The following is a 16143-nucleotide window of genomic DNA, read 5'->3' as shown; positions in this document are numbered from 1 at the left end:
GATGTGGAAAAGGTTTAAAAAAAGAACCAAAATAGAAAGGTTAATAAAAAGATAAAAGCCTAACGAGAAAACAAAAAGGCATTCTGGAGTTGAAAAGTATACTTGAGGGGCCAACATTGTGGTACAGTGGGTAAAGCTGCCACCTGCAATGTCAGCATTCCACAGGGGCACCGAATCATGTCCCGACGGCTCCACTTCCGATCCAGCTCCCTGCTAATGTACCTGGGAAAAACTGGAAGATAGTCCAAGTGCTTGGGCCCCTGCACTCACATAGGAGACCCAGATGAAGCTCTTAGCTTTGGCCTGGCTCATCCCTGGTCATTTTGGCCATCTGGAGATTGAACCAGTGGATGGAAGATCTTTCTCTCTACCCACCCCCCATAACACTTTTAAATAAACATCTTTTTAAAAAAGTATAATTGAAATAAATTCACTGGTGGAAATCCAAAGCAGATTTGAGCATGCAAAAGAAAAATTATAATAGAAACTCTCAAGTCTTCAGAACAGGAAGAGAATGGGAATAAACAGAATCCCAGGATCATGTAGGACATCATCATGTAGACCAACATACACCATGCAGAAATCTCGGAAGGAGAAGAGAGAGAGAGGAAAAGAAGAAATGGTGGTTCAAAATATCTCAAATTTGATGACAGACATGAAGAAAAGGATCCAAGAAGGCCAACAGACTCCAAGCAAGGTGAATCAGAGAAGCCCTTGTTGAGACACATCATAGCCATATAGGCTAAGAGGGTATCCAGAAAGAAGCAGGAGAGAAGCTACTTGTCACATACAAGGGATCCTGAATAAGATGTTGAGCAGATTTCTCATCAGAAACATTGGTGCCTAGAAGGGGGTAGGTATATTCTAACTGCTAAAGAAAAAAAAAAAACTATATCTGGCAGATCTGTCCTTCAAACATAAGACACTAAGGCTTAAGAAGCTCATTAGACCTGCCCTGCGAGAAATCTTCGAAGGAGTCTTGCAAGGTGAAACGAAAGTGCATTAGACAGTAACTCAAAACCACAGGAAGAAATAAGGATCTCAGAGGAGACAAGCACTTTGGGCAAGTGTAAAAGGTAGAATTTCTGCAACAACAGTCTGTGGCTTGTTTTTGCTTCTTACGTGATGTCAGACACTAACGCATTATTTGGTTTGGATATTCCACCTGGACTTTATGAATAACCTTAAACAACCTCTCCTCACACTGAATTCTGAATAACATGTTCCTCTCAACAACTATTCTGGAGTTCATTAAATATACCTTAGTGCCAATTGATGGAGCCTTGGTAATTTGTGACTTTCTCATGAGCATACAAAACCTTTGCTTTAATACAGCACTGCCCCACTTAGAAAATCTGTTCCATCCTAATGAGAAAATTTAATCATAAAACAGGATAATTGTCAGTCCCAGGATAGTGTCAGATCCATATCAAAAATGTTTTAAAATCTGCAACATTGCACTTAAAATTATTTACGATGAAAAATATTGCTTCTTAAGAAAAACAAACCACATTAACTCACTTTACCTAATTCATATCTAGGAATTAGAATACACTGAGTCCTAAGTACTAGAGAATTTTCTTTTCTGGATGATTGTTTAGGGGACAGGAGAGGAAATTGTAAAAAAGCAGACAAGCTGGGGTATGTAGGGAATGACAGAGAAAAAAACAAAAGACTCCACTGTGTCTGACTCTCAAAGCGAGGTCTTTGTGTCCTGACACTTCCCGGTGTCAGCCATAGGGCATAAAGGACACGATCGACGTAAGCTGATGAAGCTCCTTGGAGCAGCAGCTTTACCCTATGATTTCAGAAAGTATATATTTTGTTTGTTTGTTTGTTTTGTTTGTTTTGACAGGCAGAGTTAGGCAGTGAGAGAGAGAGAGACAGAGAGAAAGGTCTTCCTTCCGTTGGTTCACCCCCTCAAAGGGCCGCTACGGCCAGCGTGCTGCACCGATCTGAAGCCAGGAGACAGGTGCTTCCTCCTGGTCTCCCATGCAGGTGCAGGGCCCAAGGACCTGGGCCATCCTCCACTGCCCTCCCGGGCTACAGCAGAAAGCTGGACTGGAAGAGGAGCAACCGGGACAGAATCCGGCGCCCCAACCGGGACTAGAACCCGGGGAACTGACGCTGCAGGTGGAGGATTAGGCAAGTGAGCCGTGGCGCCGGTGTGAAACTATATATAATCAAGTAAGGTGCAAAAATCCACATGAATTTTTTTCCCCTATCCTGTAACTACTTTATTTAAACAAAGATATGAAATGCACATTTGGAGATGAGTCTGTGGTGTGACATCCCATGAGCCCCACCCTGGACCCTTACACACTTCCTATTCAGCCTGTTTGCCTTCCCCTGCTTCAGATGGGAAACTTTGAGAAGTGCAGCTAAATGGGGAAGCCGACAGCCAAATGGAAAATATGAAGGGAGAGGGGAGGCAGAAACAATGGAGGCACAATGGGTTGTGTATGGCTACAGGGGGATTCTGGCTGATAATCAAGACTCCTCATAGATAAGCAGAGTGCACAGTGCTCAGAGGTGGAGACGTCATCAGAAATAGCCAAAGGGTTGACCGCCAGTGCAAATCTCAACAGCCAGAAGAAGAGGACTTAGGTGGTTTGCCTCACAAGGGAAACAGAGTGGCACATTAGTCTTTTTTAATCTATACTTAGAAGACATTGGGCATAAAGGGATAAGGTAGAGAATATTCCAGAAACAAGCAAATAAAACAGCCATATCATATGAGCATAAAAAGAATCATGGGAAAGAAAGAAGTTAGGAGCCAAGAAGTAGAAATGTGAAGCACAACCAACAGCTAGCATTTTTCCAAGCATTTGGTTTGTAATAACTTACTGAGAATGGGTCTAGGAAGCAGTACAAACATGAATTCCCTTTTACAAATGGCAGAGATTGAGACATGGGAAAAAAGACGAAGCTTCAGCATTCATCCTGGGTTCTATAGCGGTGAAGTTCAACCATAGGTACACATGTAGAATCATCTGAAGACATTTTTTTAAAAACACCAATGCACAGGCCAAACCCACCCAGGTTCAGAAGTAACTGGTCTAGGGTGGGATCCAGGCACCAGTATTTTTCCAAAGCAGTATAAGAGGTTCAGATGTGATGCTGAGACAGAGAAATACACTGCTGTAGCAGAGAGAAGTCCAAAGTGTCCTATGATAGTTTTCAGCATCACATAAATCAAAACTTGACACATGGCAGCAAGCCATTAAGTCGAGATTAACTTAAGGTAAGACACCCATGTCCCACACTGGAGTGATTGGGTTCAATTCCCAGCTCCGGCTCTGACTCCATCTGCCCACTAATGCAGACTGTAGGAAGAAGTGGTGATAGCTCACAAAATGATGTTCTTGCTATAAACATGGGAAACCTGGGTTATATTACCAGCCCGGATCCAGCCCTGGCCCAATCCCAGCTGTTGTGGACTTCTGGAGAGTGAACCAGTGGATGGGAGCTTTCTGTCTCCCCGCCTCTCAACTAACTAGCTAGCTAGCTAAATAAAGACACAGCCAACAGTTACCATGTACCAGGTGCTGCTTTAAATGCCTTACTTATATTATCTTATTTTGTCCTCAGGGTCCTAATACTCTTCCTATTTTATATATAAAGGAACCAATGCCTGGAAGGAGTATGCATGTTGTTTGACATTTAAATCATTGCATTTTAATCAATGACATAGCTATTTAGTAAGTCACCACTGGACTATGCTGTGTTTACCTTTTAATGGCAGACAGAATTCACATGTGATGGCAACTCTAAATGGAGAAAAGGGAAGTGTACTCTCTAACAGATATTTTAAAAATCTGGTGATGGACTATACCTTTGGCACTGTGTTAACACTGCTAGCTGTGTTAACGTTCACTATTTCTTGGACACATAACAGAAATCACTGGAGATCATTGTGTGCCCCCAGACTCCATAGTTGATAAGATAATGCTACCCTACCCTTTGCTCATCCCTAACAAATTTTTTTTAAGCTTGCCTCTTTCTTCTCAGTACTCGCTAATATAATTCTAGCTCTTGCTTTGAAACACTATAGACCCTTCTAACTGCATTGGGGTGAAAGAACTCTATAAGATCACAAGACAAGGAGAAAAATATATTCTATTTTCCTTATTCCCACAGATAAAAGCATATAGTGGTCTGCATAATTTTAAAAAACCAGCTTCCTGCAAATATTCCTAATAAGGGCTCTTGTGAGATTCCTGACTTGCAAGGATTGGTGCTAAGCCCTGTGAAAACATACTCTGCCCTCTAGCAAGTCCAGGACGCTGAATAGATCTCTTATTAAAAATATGTCTGCCTGGTAATCATATTTATATCTCTTTTCCTAAAGTTATAAATATCTATAAATTATCATCATTAGTTCATAAAGGTATATGAAGCACTATTTCCTTTACATCCTTTCCTATATGGAACATTTAAAAAAATAAACAAAAAACCCAACTGAACTAGGCTTAGTTAGGCTTTTATTATTTAAACAAAGAATTTGAGAGTCCAGTCTCATTTAAATTAATATTGATGAGCACCTCCTGTCTGTTTGGCCCTATGCAGTCATAGAAAATGTCTCTAAAAATGTATGATGCTAAGTTCCCCACGTGCAAGAGTTAAACAAGAAACCATGCACTACCATTTATTAGCTATCATCATCCTATTTCTTTGTATGCCTTGTAATTTTCTTTTTGTTGAAAACTTGACATCTGCACGTTATAATGTGCTAACTCTGGGAATCAGATTCTTCTCTCTCTATGGTTTATTGTTTTTTTGATTGTTGAAGGCTGTCATTGTCCAATTTTCACTGACTTTTTATTTTTTATTTTATTTTTTTATTTATTTGAGAGGTAGAGTTACAGACAGTGAGAGGTAGAGACAGAGAGAGATCTTCCTTCCATTGATTCACTCACTCCTCAAATGGCCACAACAGCCGAGCTACACCCATCCAAAGCCAGGAGCCAGGTGCCTCCTCCTGGTCTCCCATACGGGTGCAGGGCCCAAGCACTTGGGCCATCCTCCACTGCCCTCCTGGGCCACAGCAGAGAGCTGCACTGGAAGAGGAGTAACCGGGACTAGAACCGGCGCCCATATGGCATGCTGGCGCTGCAGGTGGAGGATTACCCTAGTGCACCACGGTGCCAGCCCCTTCACTGACTTTTTAAAACTGTTTTTGAAAATGCTTTATTTTTTGTTGTGTGTTAGCACTGAAATGACTGTTCCTCTAGCTTGTGTTCAGATACTGTTTTGACAGATTTCCTTCAATACCATGCAGCACTTTAAGTCGTATTTTCCTTGACTCAATGTTCTTTGGTTGCTATAAGCCCTTCACTGCTTTCCAGAACTGTGACAAAGCTGGTTCTGACAGTTTCTGCTTGGTTTCTGATGTTCTTGAGAGATGGCTGCTTACTCCACAATTTTGCTGCTAATTTTATCCCCCAGGTTTAAAAATAAAAAGTATTTTGCTTCAAAACAAAGAGTAGTCTTCCCCTAAGGAAGAATCTGAAAGATGGTGAACTTGAAATAGCACTCTCTCTCTCTACTCTTTTCACCGAGGTTTTTATAATGTGGGGGTCAGTCTTAGCAGTTTATGGCATTATTATCATGTATGATTATTCACTTATTCTGTAAGTGATTATCAAGTGGCTATGATGTCTCAGACTAGGTGTCAATGCTTAGATACACAAAGAGTTCGGGGAGTTGCCCATGGGGGCCTAAGTGAGGGGTTCAGACAGACTTCCCAGAAGAGGCAACATAGGATCTGGTTCCTAAAGGTAGCTGAGAAAACACGAAAGAAGGGAATTTCAAAGCTGGCAGATCCTGAGTATAGGTCTGTAGTGTTCCAGAGGAAAGAAATGACAGGTGTTGCTGATGGTAGGAAATACTAGGAAATACTCCTGGTATGTTCAGGCGGATGGTGATACTGCTCATCCTCCGGCCGTGCATCTCATCCAGACGTGGCCTTTCTTCTAATGCAGCAAGAGCCTTCTCCAGAGCTACAGCACGTTCGCTTGACCCGGCCTCTGTCCCAGCCCCACTGTTTGGAGCTACAAGTCATCTTGCTACTCTGGAGTCAAACTGATCACCACATTGACTAAAGAGGCAGCTGTTACTGAAAGGAATTCCAATCAAGCTGCAAGGTTAGAAAGGTTGCCAGGCCTCTAGTGGTGGACAAGTTGCTGGCATTGCACTGTCTCCATGTGTCCTGGCTGGGAGAAAGCATTCTCAATGAGCATGTCAAGTTACAATGACCCATGTTCTCTACCTGTGCTCCCTATGTTATTAACATGGATACGTTCAACATGATGTTCACATTTCAAATAACTGCAACAATGAAATCATCCTTTCCATTCAATGATGTCCATTAAATATCCTGTTAATACCATAAGATGGCAATATCATACCAACTAAGATGGCTATCATTAAAACAAAAACAAAACAAATGTTGGTGAGGATGTGGATAAATCAGAATCTTTGTAAATTGCTGATTGGAATGTAAAATGGTTCCAAAGTGATGGAAAATATTTTGGTAGTTCTTCAAAAAGTAGCACACAGAATTACCATTTAATCCAGCAATTCCATTCCTAGGTATATGCCTCAAATAAGTGAAAACAGAATTTTGTGCATGAATGTTCCCTGTGGCATTATTCACAAAAGCCAAAACAATGCCAAGCAGCCATCCATAAATGAAAGGATAGACAAAATGTGCTATTTTCATATATTTGAATATAATTCATCCAAAAAAGGAATGAAGTTCTAATATGTGCTACAACATAATTGAACCTTGAAAACATTGTTCCAAATGAAATAATCCAGATACAAAAGGACAATGTCAGTGTCAGATTCCATAATATGAAGGCAAATCCTCTATAAAGGCAAATTCATGGAGAAAGAAGTACATTAGTTGTAATCGAGGGATGACGAGGGAGAGGAAAGGGAACTTATTGCTTAATGGGTATAGAATTCTGTACTGTGTGAGGAAAAATGATTGGAAATTGTCGCTCCCCCTCTTCGTGGAGGAGCAACACAGGACCCTGCGCTGTTCTTTCCTCTGCTCGGCCCTCCCCAGGTTTGCTGCTGGTTCTTCCCGGGTTGGCTACTGTCCCTTCCACCTCCGTGGAAGGGCGGTTCCCCCTGGCCACATTCCCCACTTCCGCAGGGGAGCGGCACACCGCCGGCCGGCTTTCTCAGAGGCTGCACAGGTGTTCCCTTAGATGTTCCCCTTAGATGTTCCCTGGTGCATGCCGTCTCTCTCCTCCTTTATAGTCCTCCTCCGCCAATCCCAACTCGGCTGCCCACACGCCGAGTACGCTGCTCTCCTCCAATCAGGAGCAAGTCCTACAGTTTATTGGTTGAACTGGAGGCAGCTGGGTAGAAGCTGTTTTCTTCTCTCCCAGCGCCATATTGTGGGAGAGCAGATGCATAGAATAAGTCTTAATTCCAGTAACTTAGTCCAGTCCGGATTGCTCCCCACAGAAATAGTGACGGTGGCTATGCAGTATTGTTTCTTTCTTTCTTTCTTTCTTTCTTTTTTTTTTTTTTTTTTTTTTTTTTGACAGGCAGAGTGGACAGTGAGAGAGAGACAGAGAGAAAGGTCTTTCTTTTCCGTTGGTTCACTCCCCAATGGCCGCTGCGGCCGGTGCACCACGCTGATCCAAAGCCAGGAGCCAGGTGCTTCTCCTGGTCTCCCATACGGGTGCAGGGCCCAAGCACTTGGGCCATTCTCCACTGCACTCCTGGGCCACAGCAGAGAGCTGGACCGGAAGAGGAGCAACCGGGCAGAATCTGGCGCCCCAACTGGGACTAGAACCCGGTGTGCCGGCGTCGCAGGCAGAGGATTAGCCTAGTGAGCTACGGCGCCGGCCCGCAGTATTGTTAATGCATTTAATGCTTCTGAAATGTATGCATAAAAATGGTCCAAATGGCCCAGAATTTGTCTTCTACATGTTTCACACCAATAAATACAAATTAAAAACAAAATAAATTTGGGGCTGGCACTGTGGTGTAGTGGGTAAAGCTGCCACCTGGAGTGCCGGCATCCCATACAGGCATCAGTTCAAGTCCCAGCTGCTCCACTTCTGATCCAGCTCTCTGCTATGGCCTGGGAAAGCAGCAGAACATGGTCCAAGTCTTTGGACCCTTGCACACATGTGGGAGACCTGGAAGAAGCTCCATGTTCCTGGCTTCAGATCTACCCATCTCCAGCCACTGTAGCCATTTGGGGAGTGAATCAGTGGATGGAAGACAACTTCTCTCTCTGCCTCTATAACTCTGCCTTTCAAATTAATTAATCTTTAAAACAAACAAAAACAACAAAAAAATAAATTTGAAAGCTAATAGATCTAACCTTCTATGATTAAAGATGTAAAAACTTATTTCATTATGGGCAAAGCCACTTCTTGGCAAATGATTCTGAGGCTAATGTGAGACCTGGTAAACTATCTCTTGTTTTTAAAAGATTTATTTATTTATTTGAAAAAGTTACAGAAAGAGAAGGAGACATGCAGAGGGAGGGAGGGAGGCGAGAGAGAGAGAAGAGAGAGAATTTCCATCTGTAGGTTCACTTGGTTCACTTCCCAGATGGCCACAAAGGCTAGCACTGGGTCAGGCCAATGACAGGAGCCAGGAGCTTCATCCTGGTCTCCCACAGGGTGGCAGGGGCCCAAACACTTAGGCCATCTTCCGGTGCTTTTCCCAGGACATTAGCAGGGAGCTGGATTGGAAGTGGAGCAGCTGGACATGACCATCACACAGATGGATGCTGGCATTGCAGATGGTGGCTTCACCTGCTACACCATGATGCTGGCCCCAATAAACTGCCTCTCTTTGTTTTACTTAGTGTTAGAAAACATAGGAGGGGTCTGCACCATGACTCTTAGCCTTTCCTATAGGGGAGGAAGGCTTGTCTTCGCAACTTTGTAGCTAGGACAAAATACTAGGACAAAGGAGGACCCTAGGAAGATGCCTTGTGGGTGGCGTTTAACCCTTTAACTGTAAGAGAAGACTGTCCAGTCTCCACTATCTAGTTAAAGGTTTTCCTTTATTGCTTTAATATGTTGAACAAATACTGATTGTGCCTCTACTATGCTACAGGCACTGTTGGAGTAACTTGAAGACAGTGGTAGTAAGATTGACCTGGTCTTCACCCACAGAACCTGTCATTATAGTAGGGTAGAAAAAAAAGACAGATAAACTAATACAGAAGACAGTTATAAATTAATGATTATTAGCTATTAATATGATGAGGGAGATAAAAATGGAAGCCAAGAAAGAGATAGTGAGAAGCCTTCAGCTTTAAGAAGGTGATGTTGAGGGTGTGGAGGATGAGAAAAAATGCTGCATGTGACGATCTAAAGAACATTCCAGGGAAGGTTAAGAGAATGGTCAAATGCCCTGAAGAACAAACCTTGCATTAGGAGTCTGCTAACCAGAGGGCCTGTGTTGGTGGAGGGGTTTGAGTCAGTGCAAATGCTATAGTGAGAGGATACGGTGGGAACAATAAGCAGATCATGTTGACCACGGTCATATGATCACAAATTACACAGTTATGTCTGAAACTTTGGAAGGCTTACAACAAAGATGAATGCATGACCTTCACTACTTTTGGGGGCCTATTAACAGATTGGCCAGTATCTATATTGAGCCAAGCTCTGCAGGGTCACAGAAAGGAGCAAGTCTAGAGAAGTGAGTTGGTCATGATAGAAGGAAGAACGAATCGTTGTGAGGAAGTGACAGTCGAAAGACAAAATGTAGCACAGCTAAGCATTCCACGGAAGGTACCAGGAAACACTCAAGGATGGGAATCTGCCAAGAGACCAGTGCTCTTAGCAAACCGGATGGAGATGTGAGCTTTGCTTAATTGAGCATTAAAGGGAATAATGGCCCTTAAGGACTAAAGAAATTAAAAGACATGGCAGATATTTATGTTTGCAGAGCTATTTGCACCGTAAGACTATGCAGTCTTTGTCACTGAGTACAGGAATTATGTCTCATGCATTTCTTACTCAGGAATTAGTGCAGCAGCTGTGTAGAAAATAGGTACTCAAGGAAAGTGGCCCAGATGCACAGATGCATGGATGAGTAGATGGCTTAGTGGGTGGACGGTTGGTTGGACGGATGGATGACCTTTAGGGGCAAAGTGGCTATTTATTACTCCACTGTCATCATAAGGCACAGATCTACATGTGAGTACAGAAGCCTATGGGTCCCTACAAGCTACTGTCCTGAGATCTGAGTTTAGACAGAATACACTTACTCACAAAGTTAATATACCTCAACCTCAAATACAGCTATGGTTTTCAGCTCTATGGGAGTTCCATTGTTCCTATTAATAGACACTCTCTCCTTCTGAGACCCTTGACACCAGAAAACCCTGCTGATGGCAAAGAACCGACACCGGCTCTGGGGCTGGCTGCTCCCAGAAACTCCTCAGAGCAAAAGTGGGGCCACAAACAGCGACATGCACTTTCCGACCTGCCCCCGGATCAGCATTTCCAATCTAGTCACCTGAGATAGGCTCAGCCAATTGGACGTAATCTCTTGGGAAAATTATAAAGTTTGAATTGTGAATGAGGAGAGCGCGATAAATAGGTCGAGTCAGCAGCAGAACCCCAGAGGAAAAGCTGACAAGGGCAGTGCTGCTGCTGGGACCCCCAGAGTTGCCCTATCAGCAGCCTGGGCGCATGGTCGACCCCTCAGTCCCCGGGGCTGCAAAAGCAGGGTGCTGCGCGAGCTGACCTTCCAACGGAAGCTCTCAAATGAAGTACAGCCCTGCGGGGACTGCCCACGCCCGTCTCCTGGGCGGGGACCGGCTTACCTGAGAGGAATCGCACTTCCTCATCTCCTTCTCCTTCTTTGCCAGACGCTTCTTTTTCTTGTGGAGAGGTTTGGACTCCAGAATCATCTCTTCAAGTTCAAAGGTAGGGTCGCAGTTGAGTCTGCCTTTCTGTAAGAAGACACCTGGGCTGGATTCCGGCGTCCTTCTAAAAACACATAGACTCGGGCCCAACAGAGCAGTCCGATAAGGACACGCTAGGATTCCTACACTGGGTTTATTTTTGTGTCACTGATTACCAGCACTGATTTTCATAGTCCTTGACTTTGTATGTTGTTTTTCTGAACTTCCAGTTAGCCCAAGTGAGAATTACTTCTCCGAAGGGCTGTTTCGCAAAGTATGTTCCCATGAGCACGTGGACCAGAATCACCAGGGCTTCCCGTGTCTCCAGACCTCCCCAGCCAGGATTTCTGAACACAAGAACCTGCCCATTCGTTAGTCAGCTTCCCAGAGTCCTCAGATGCATAAGGAAGTCAGGGAACCATAAGGCGGAACTCGTCCTAGGGCAACCCTGATGGCTAACAAGGAGGGATGAAATGACAGCAGGGGATGACCGGAGTCCCATAGTGTCATGTGTGACCATGCTACAAGTTACCCCCTGGGGCCCTGAAAAGTGGGCGGGAAAGGGCTGGGCTGCACCCTGCTATTGCTTTCCAGTCAGAGATTTGTACCCCTGGAATTCCACCTCGCTGTTTTCTCTCTGTTCTCACCTTGCACTTCCACCCAACACACTCCTTCAAGCACTTTCCCCCACCCCCACTATTGCACAGGAAGGATCACACTGCATAGGGCCAGGCAAGCACCTCACTTGGCCTTAGAAAACTCAATTGCTTCTAAAAGGCCCTTAAAGAGCACATCATTCTGCCCAGCACACCCACAGCTGAATGTGCAGTCCAGGTGGTGGCTACAGGAAGGCGCTGAAGCCTCCCAGCAGTCCTGGTTTTGAATCAATGTCTCCTGCGGGCCACAGACGCCCTGGGTTGGATACTTACATGTAGGAATTATTTCTCATTGGCTCTTACAATCTCTGAGATAAAAATAGCAAGAGAAGAGGGGTGAATAGTAGGAATAAATTCTTCCCCTCAACCCCAACAGTTTTCAGTCTTTTGATTGACAGACTCTCATGGACACAAATGTCTACATCTTTGTAATAAGAGAAAGCATTTTTTTTTCCCAATCAGCCAACGAGCTCATTAGCTCATTGGAAAGGACTACATGGGGTGGAGGCTAGGACTTCTTTCCAGTGAAAGCATACAACAAAAAGTGGTTGGAAATTAAAACTCCGACGCGAATGAACATGGATGAGACTCCCAGCTCGGCCACTGAGTAGCTGTGTATCCTTTGATGAACAACTGACCCTGCACGTGCTTCCGTTTTCTCATCCGAGAAACAGATTTGTGCAGCGGTTATCTAAGGAGGCGGTGTGTGGACCTGGCACACGGAGTTATGTGCCAGGTTAGGTGATGCCAGCAGGTTTGCATTTGTTAGGCTTGACTCACATTAGGAATGAAACCTGGAATGAGCCTCTTCTGCAGAACCGCATCCCAGTTCACATCATTCATATACGGGAAGTTCTGAACGTCAGACAAGTGAGAGAATCGTTGGTCTGGGTTAGGTTCAAGGAGCTGCCAACAAAATACAAACAGCAAGGTCACAAGGAAGGTGAAAGCTTAGGGACCAAAAATCGAAGTCATACAAATTCCCTCTACATGTTTTCAAGTACAGCACTGAAGGAAACAACACAGTGTCCCTCTTTGCAAGCCTCAGAGACAAATAGTGTAGATGAGGAATGATTAAAAGGAGCCATAAATAGAGATTTTAAATGTCACCAAAATAGCTTGGCCTACTGAGACAAACATATCTTCCACTCCTGACTCAGTTGCTTACTAACTAGGGGCAAGTATATTAGCTAAACCCTAGTTCACCCACCTGTAAAGAAAGGGATAACTCACTTCAATGTGTGATTAAGATTAAATGAGGCTAGGTACGCCAAGTGCCTAAGAGATCTGCTCATGTTAGGTGGTGAATGTTCACACCAGTTCATGAAAGACACTCACTTCTCACTAAAATTTCAGCTGTTTTTTAACAAATAGTTAAAATCCTTTTGGGTGGCACAGAAGGTGGCAACTAAGGTACCTCTTAAGTCTGGGTTTTGCTAACTGGAATGAAAAGGGTATTTGCCCATTAACCACATGAAAGCCACCAGGAAATCAGTGGGTGACACAGTGGGTCCGAGTCCCACTCGAGAGTGCTCCTGGAAATAACAACTGTGGGACATCAGGGTGTGATCTCGGGGTGAAGGAGGGCGGTCTTGCAACAAAGCACACTTTTCCTATGGAAATGTCCTCCCTAGTCTACATCTTTGACACTGCCAATAACAATGTCCCTACTGTGAAACAGGGAACTTGACCTTAAAGGTCAGCCACAGATTTTGAATCCTTGGTTCCTAAAGTTCTTTTCCTTTACCATTATAACTTGAACAACAACAAAATCCAAACTCATCCTCTTGGCTCATTAGTCTTTGTTTCGCAAAATCACTCAACAGGCACCAGTGAGCTCCTACTATAGTTGTTTTAAATCTTCTTATGGTGAACATGAGCACCTTCAAAAGCTGATGAATGGTAGGGGCCTAATTTATTCAAATACTTAATGACTTTTACCACCTGCCAGGCTCAGCATTAGATGCTGGGAATAGCATGACATGCAAGTCAGACATGGGCACTACCCTCATGCACCTTAGAGGAGAATAATCATTAACTCCAGGATCATACAAATGCTATGTGCAGTTTCCAAGGGTTAGAAGAGCTATGAAGGAAAGATGGTGTTAAGTGAGCTCATCAGACTGGGAGGTTCCCCAAGGAAGTGACATTGGAGCTATGATCTAAAGCTGTGCTTTTCACACCAGGTGGAAGGGCCAGTTATTTGTGTTTTAACTTCTAACCCATTCAAGCCACTGTGTGCTCTTACTGTACATTTCTACTATGCAGCCCCATCTCTGTCCCTTTTGACTTGAGTGCAACTTCACCCAAACAAGCTTGTGCCCAGTTCACTGAGACAAGTCTGCTGACCCTGTACTTAAATAACACAGCAGTGTCACATTGCTATCAATGTTTCCAAATGCTTCTCTCCATTTCTGCTCTTAACATGGACCTACAAGACACAACTGATGGACTAGAAGCAGTCAGTGAATCACTCTGAATAGAACTGCTCTCAAGAAGGGAGACAATTCCAGGAAGAGGGATTTGTATGTGCAAAGGCCCTGTGCTAAGAGCAAGACTGGTATGTGAGGTGCTAGTGGGGAGAGAAGGAGAAGAAGAACAAGAAGAATGCAAGGCATGTTTCAGTGTAATTAAAATGGAGGAAAATGCCCAAAATAAGACCTGTGTAGTATACGGAATGTTTGTACTATATAAATAATTTTGATCTTTGTTGCAAGGACATTGGGAAAACATTGATTGTCTTTTAAGTAGGTCACCATGGGGGGCATAGTGGGGAAAAAATGGAGAAGGAAAAGCACTTAGGAGGCAGACTTAATGGCTTTTGGATTAAGGAGATGTAGTGGAAATGAAGAGAAGTCAAATTCAACAGATGTTTAAAATGTAAATTTCAGAACTTGGTGATGAATGGGATATGGAAATTATGAATGAATCTTGGTTTCTAGCTTGAATAAACAGATTGGTGGAGGGGCCAGTATGTGAGAGAAAGAATATCAGAAGAGTCCAGGTAATTCAGAAGGATTAAGAATCCCATTTTAGATGCACTGAGTTTGAAATGGCTTTGGGATCCCAAGGGGATTTATGAGTTGAATTAATGAGGTCATGAATTTCTGTTAGCTCTATAAGAACCACTCTAGTAATATATGTTAGTATGTTAGTAATGTATGTTATTAAAAACAGCTGTAGTAATGTATGTTAGCACATTAGTAACGTATGTCAGTAAAAACCACTCTAGTAATATACGATTATGCCCGATATTATATATTAACTTCTAACCTTAGGTAGGGAGCACTCATTATTTTATCACTGTATTTAGATGTGCAGTCTTTCTTCTTACCTTTTTAAGAAGTGACACCATTTCCTGTGACCAGGCAGAAGGGTAAGACACAATAGCTGTCTCAAACATGTTCACAATTTCCTTGCTAGAAGTACTGGAGCGAATATGATATGGTCTCTTAAGGGAGAGAAGAAATAAGAATTTATATATTTATAGGGAAAATAAACTTTTATTGTACAAAGGTTCCAGGCTAAACTTATAACCAATAAAATATCAATATTAATTTCTAACTGCTTTCAGTCGATGATTGTGTGTGTGGTCCCATGTTGCCACATCGCCTCCTTTTTTTAAAGACACGAAAGTAACCTATAATTTCTTGTGAGATACAGTTTTTAAAAGTTGGTAGTTTCACTGAGCCAAACAAAACATTGCAGTGAGCTGAGTCATCTTCTAAGAGACTGATTAAAATTATTTTGTAAGGTAGCTTACATAAGTATTTACATAAAATACTGCACAAGTAATCAATAAATGGAAGTTTAAAAATTATTATGTGAGGGTTGATTATAAAGAGCCCCAGAGTTTTAATGTACTCTGCCTTTTTGCTCTTTGAAGCACAAGAAAGAAGTTCAGGACAAAAAAATCCTCTGAAGTCATCAGCTCCATCCCCAATTACCATGAGTCTCTGCTTCCATTTAATGTGGGGTGGAGAATTTTATGATAAGGCAAATACTTTTTAAGAAATGTTTCTGGAAGAACCAGGTTCTTTAGTTTTCACTTGGCAGGGAGAGGAGAGGAGGATAAACAAACTGTGGATTTGTTGTAGCTTTCACAGATGTCCACTAGAGGGCAGCCGTTATTGATATTAATTTCTATTTTGTATGGACTTCTTAGAGGCTGGAATTATGTTTTTTATGTGAACTGTAAACCACGTAAAGCTAGAGACTGTACCATAGTCACACTCTCCCCCAAAGGCCTTAGCATCATGTGGGTTGCAACCTGGTTAAGGAACAAAATTTCCATATCAGATTAACCATCGGACCGTTGATATGGATATGCACTTGTATTTTGTGCCTGGCCCTTTCCAGATATGTAATGAATGATTATTGGCTAATAAAATAAATTTTGAGAAATAAACGTTTCAGTTTTATAGTAAAATTAGTATTATGAGACACTATAATGTAATGAAGTATTTGAGTTCTGAAGGCAAAAGAATCTGGCAACTTAGCAACTCAAGTTTTGAGCTTCAGCTGCCACCTCTGTAAGGGAAACCTACTTCATCTGCAGAATGAACACAATCATTAGATTGCTGG

General features: G+C 42.9%; 1 protein-coding gene across 8 annotated transcripts in view; it reads right to left on the bottom strand.

The window, feature by feature from the left end:
- The window catches only part of STK32A (serine/threonine kinase 32A), a 139255-nt gene that overhangs the window by 3846 nt on the left and 119266 nt on the right, over window positions 1-16143 (bottom strand). For all 8 annotated transcript variants that reach the window (XM_008255186.4, XM_051843477.2, XM_008255190.4 and 5 more), the window contains 3 exons: window positions 14894-15010; window positions 12340-12465; window positions 10823-10951 (listed from right to left, as the gene is read on the bottom strand). In XM_008255186.4, coding sequence (XP_008253408.1) covers window positions 10823-10951; window positions 12340-12465; window positions 14894-15010 — 372 coding nt within the window. The remainder of the gene's footprint in view (window positions 1-10822; window positions 10952-12339; window positions 12466-14893; window positions 15011-16143) is intronic.

This window comes from Oryctolagus cuniculus, chromosome 6 (genome assembly GCF_964237555.1).
Source record: "Oryctolagus cuniculus chromosome 6, mOryCun1.1, whole genome shotgun sequence".
Lineage (NCBI taxonomy): Eukaryota > Metazoa > Chordata > Mammalia > Lagomorpha > Leporidae > Oryctolagus > Oryctolagus cuniculus.
Note: the sequence above shows the minus strand (reverse complement) of the source record. Positions and strands in the feature narration are given on the sequence as shown.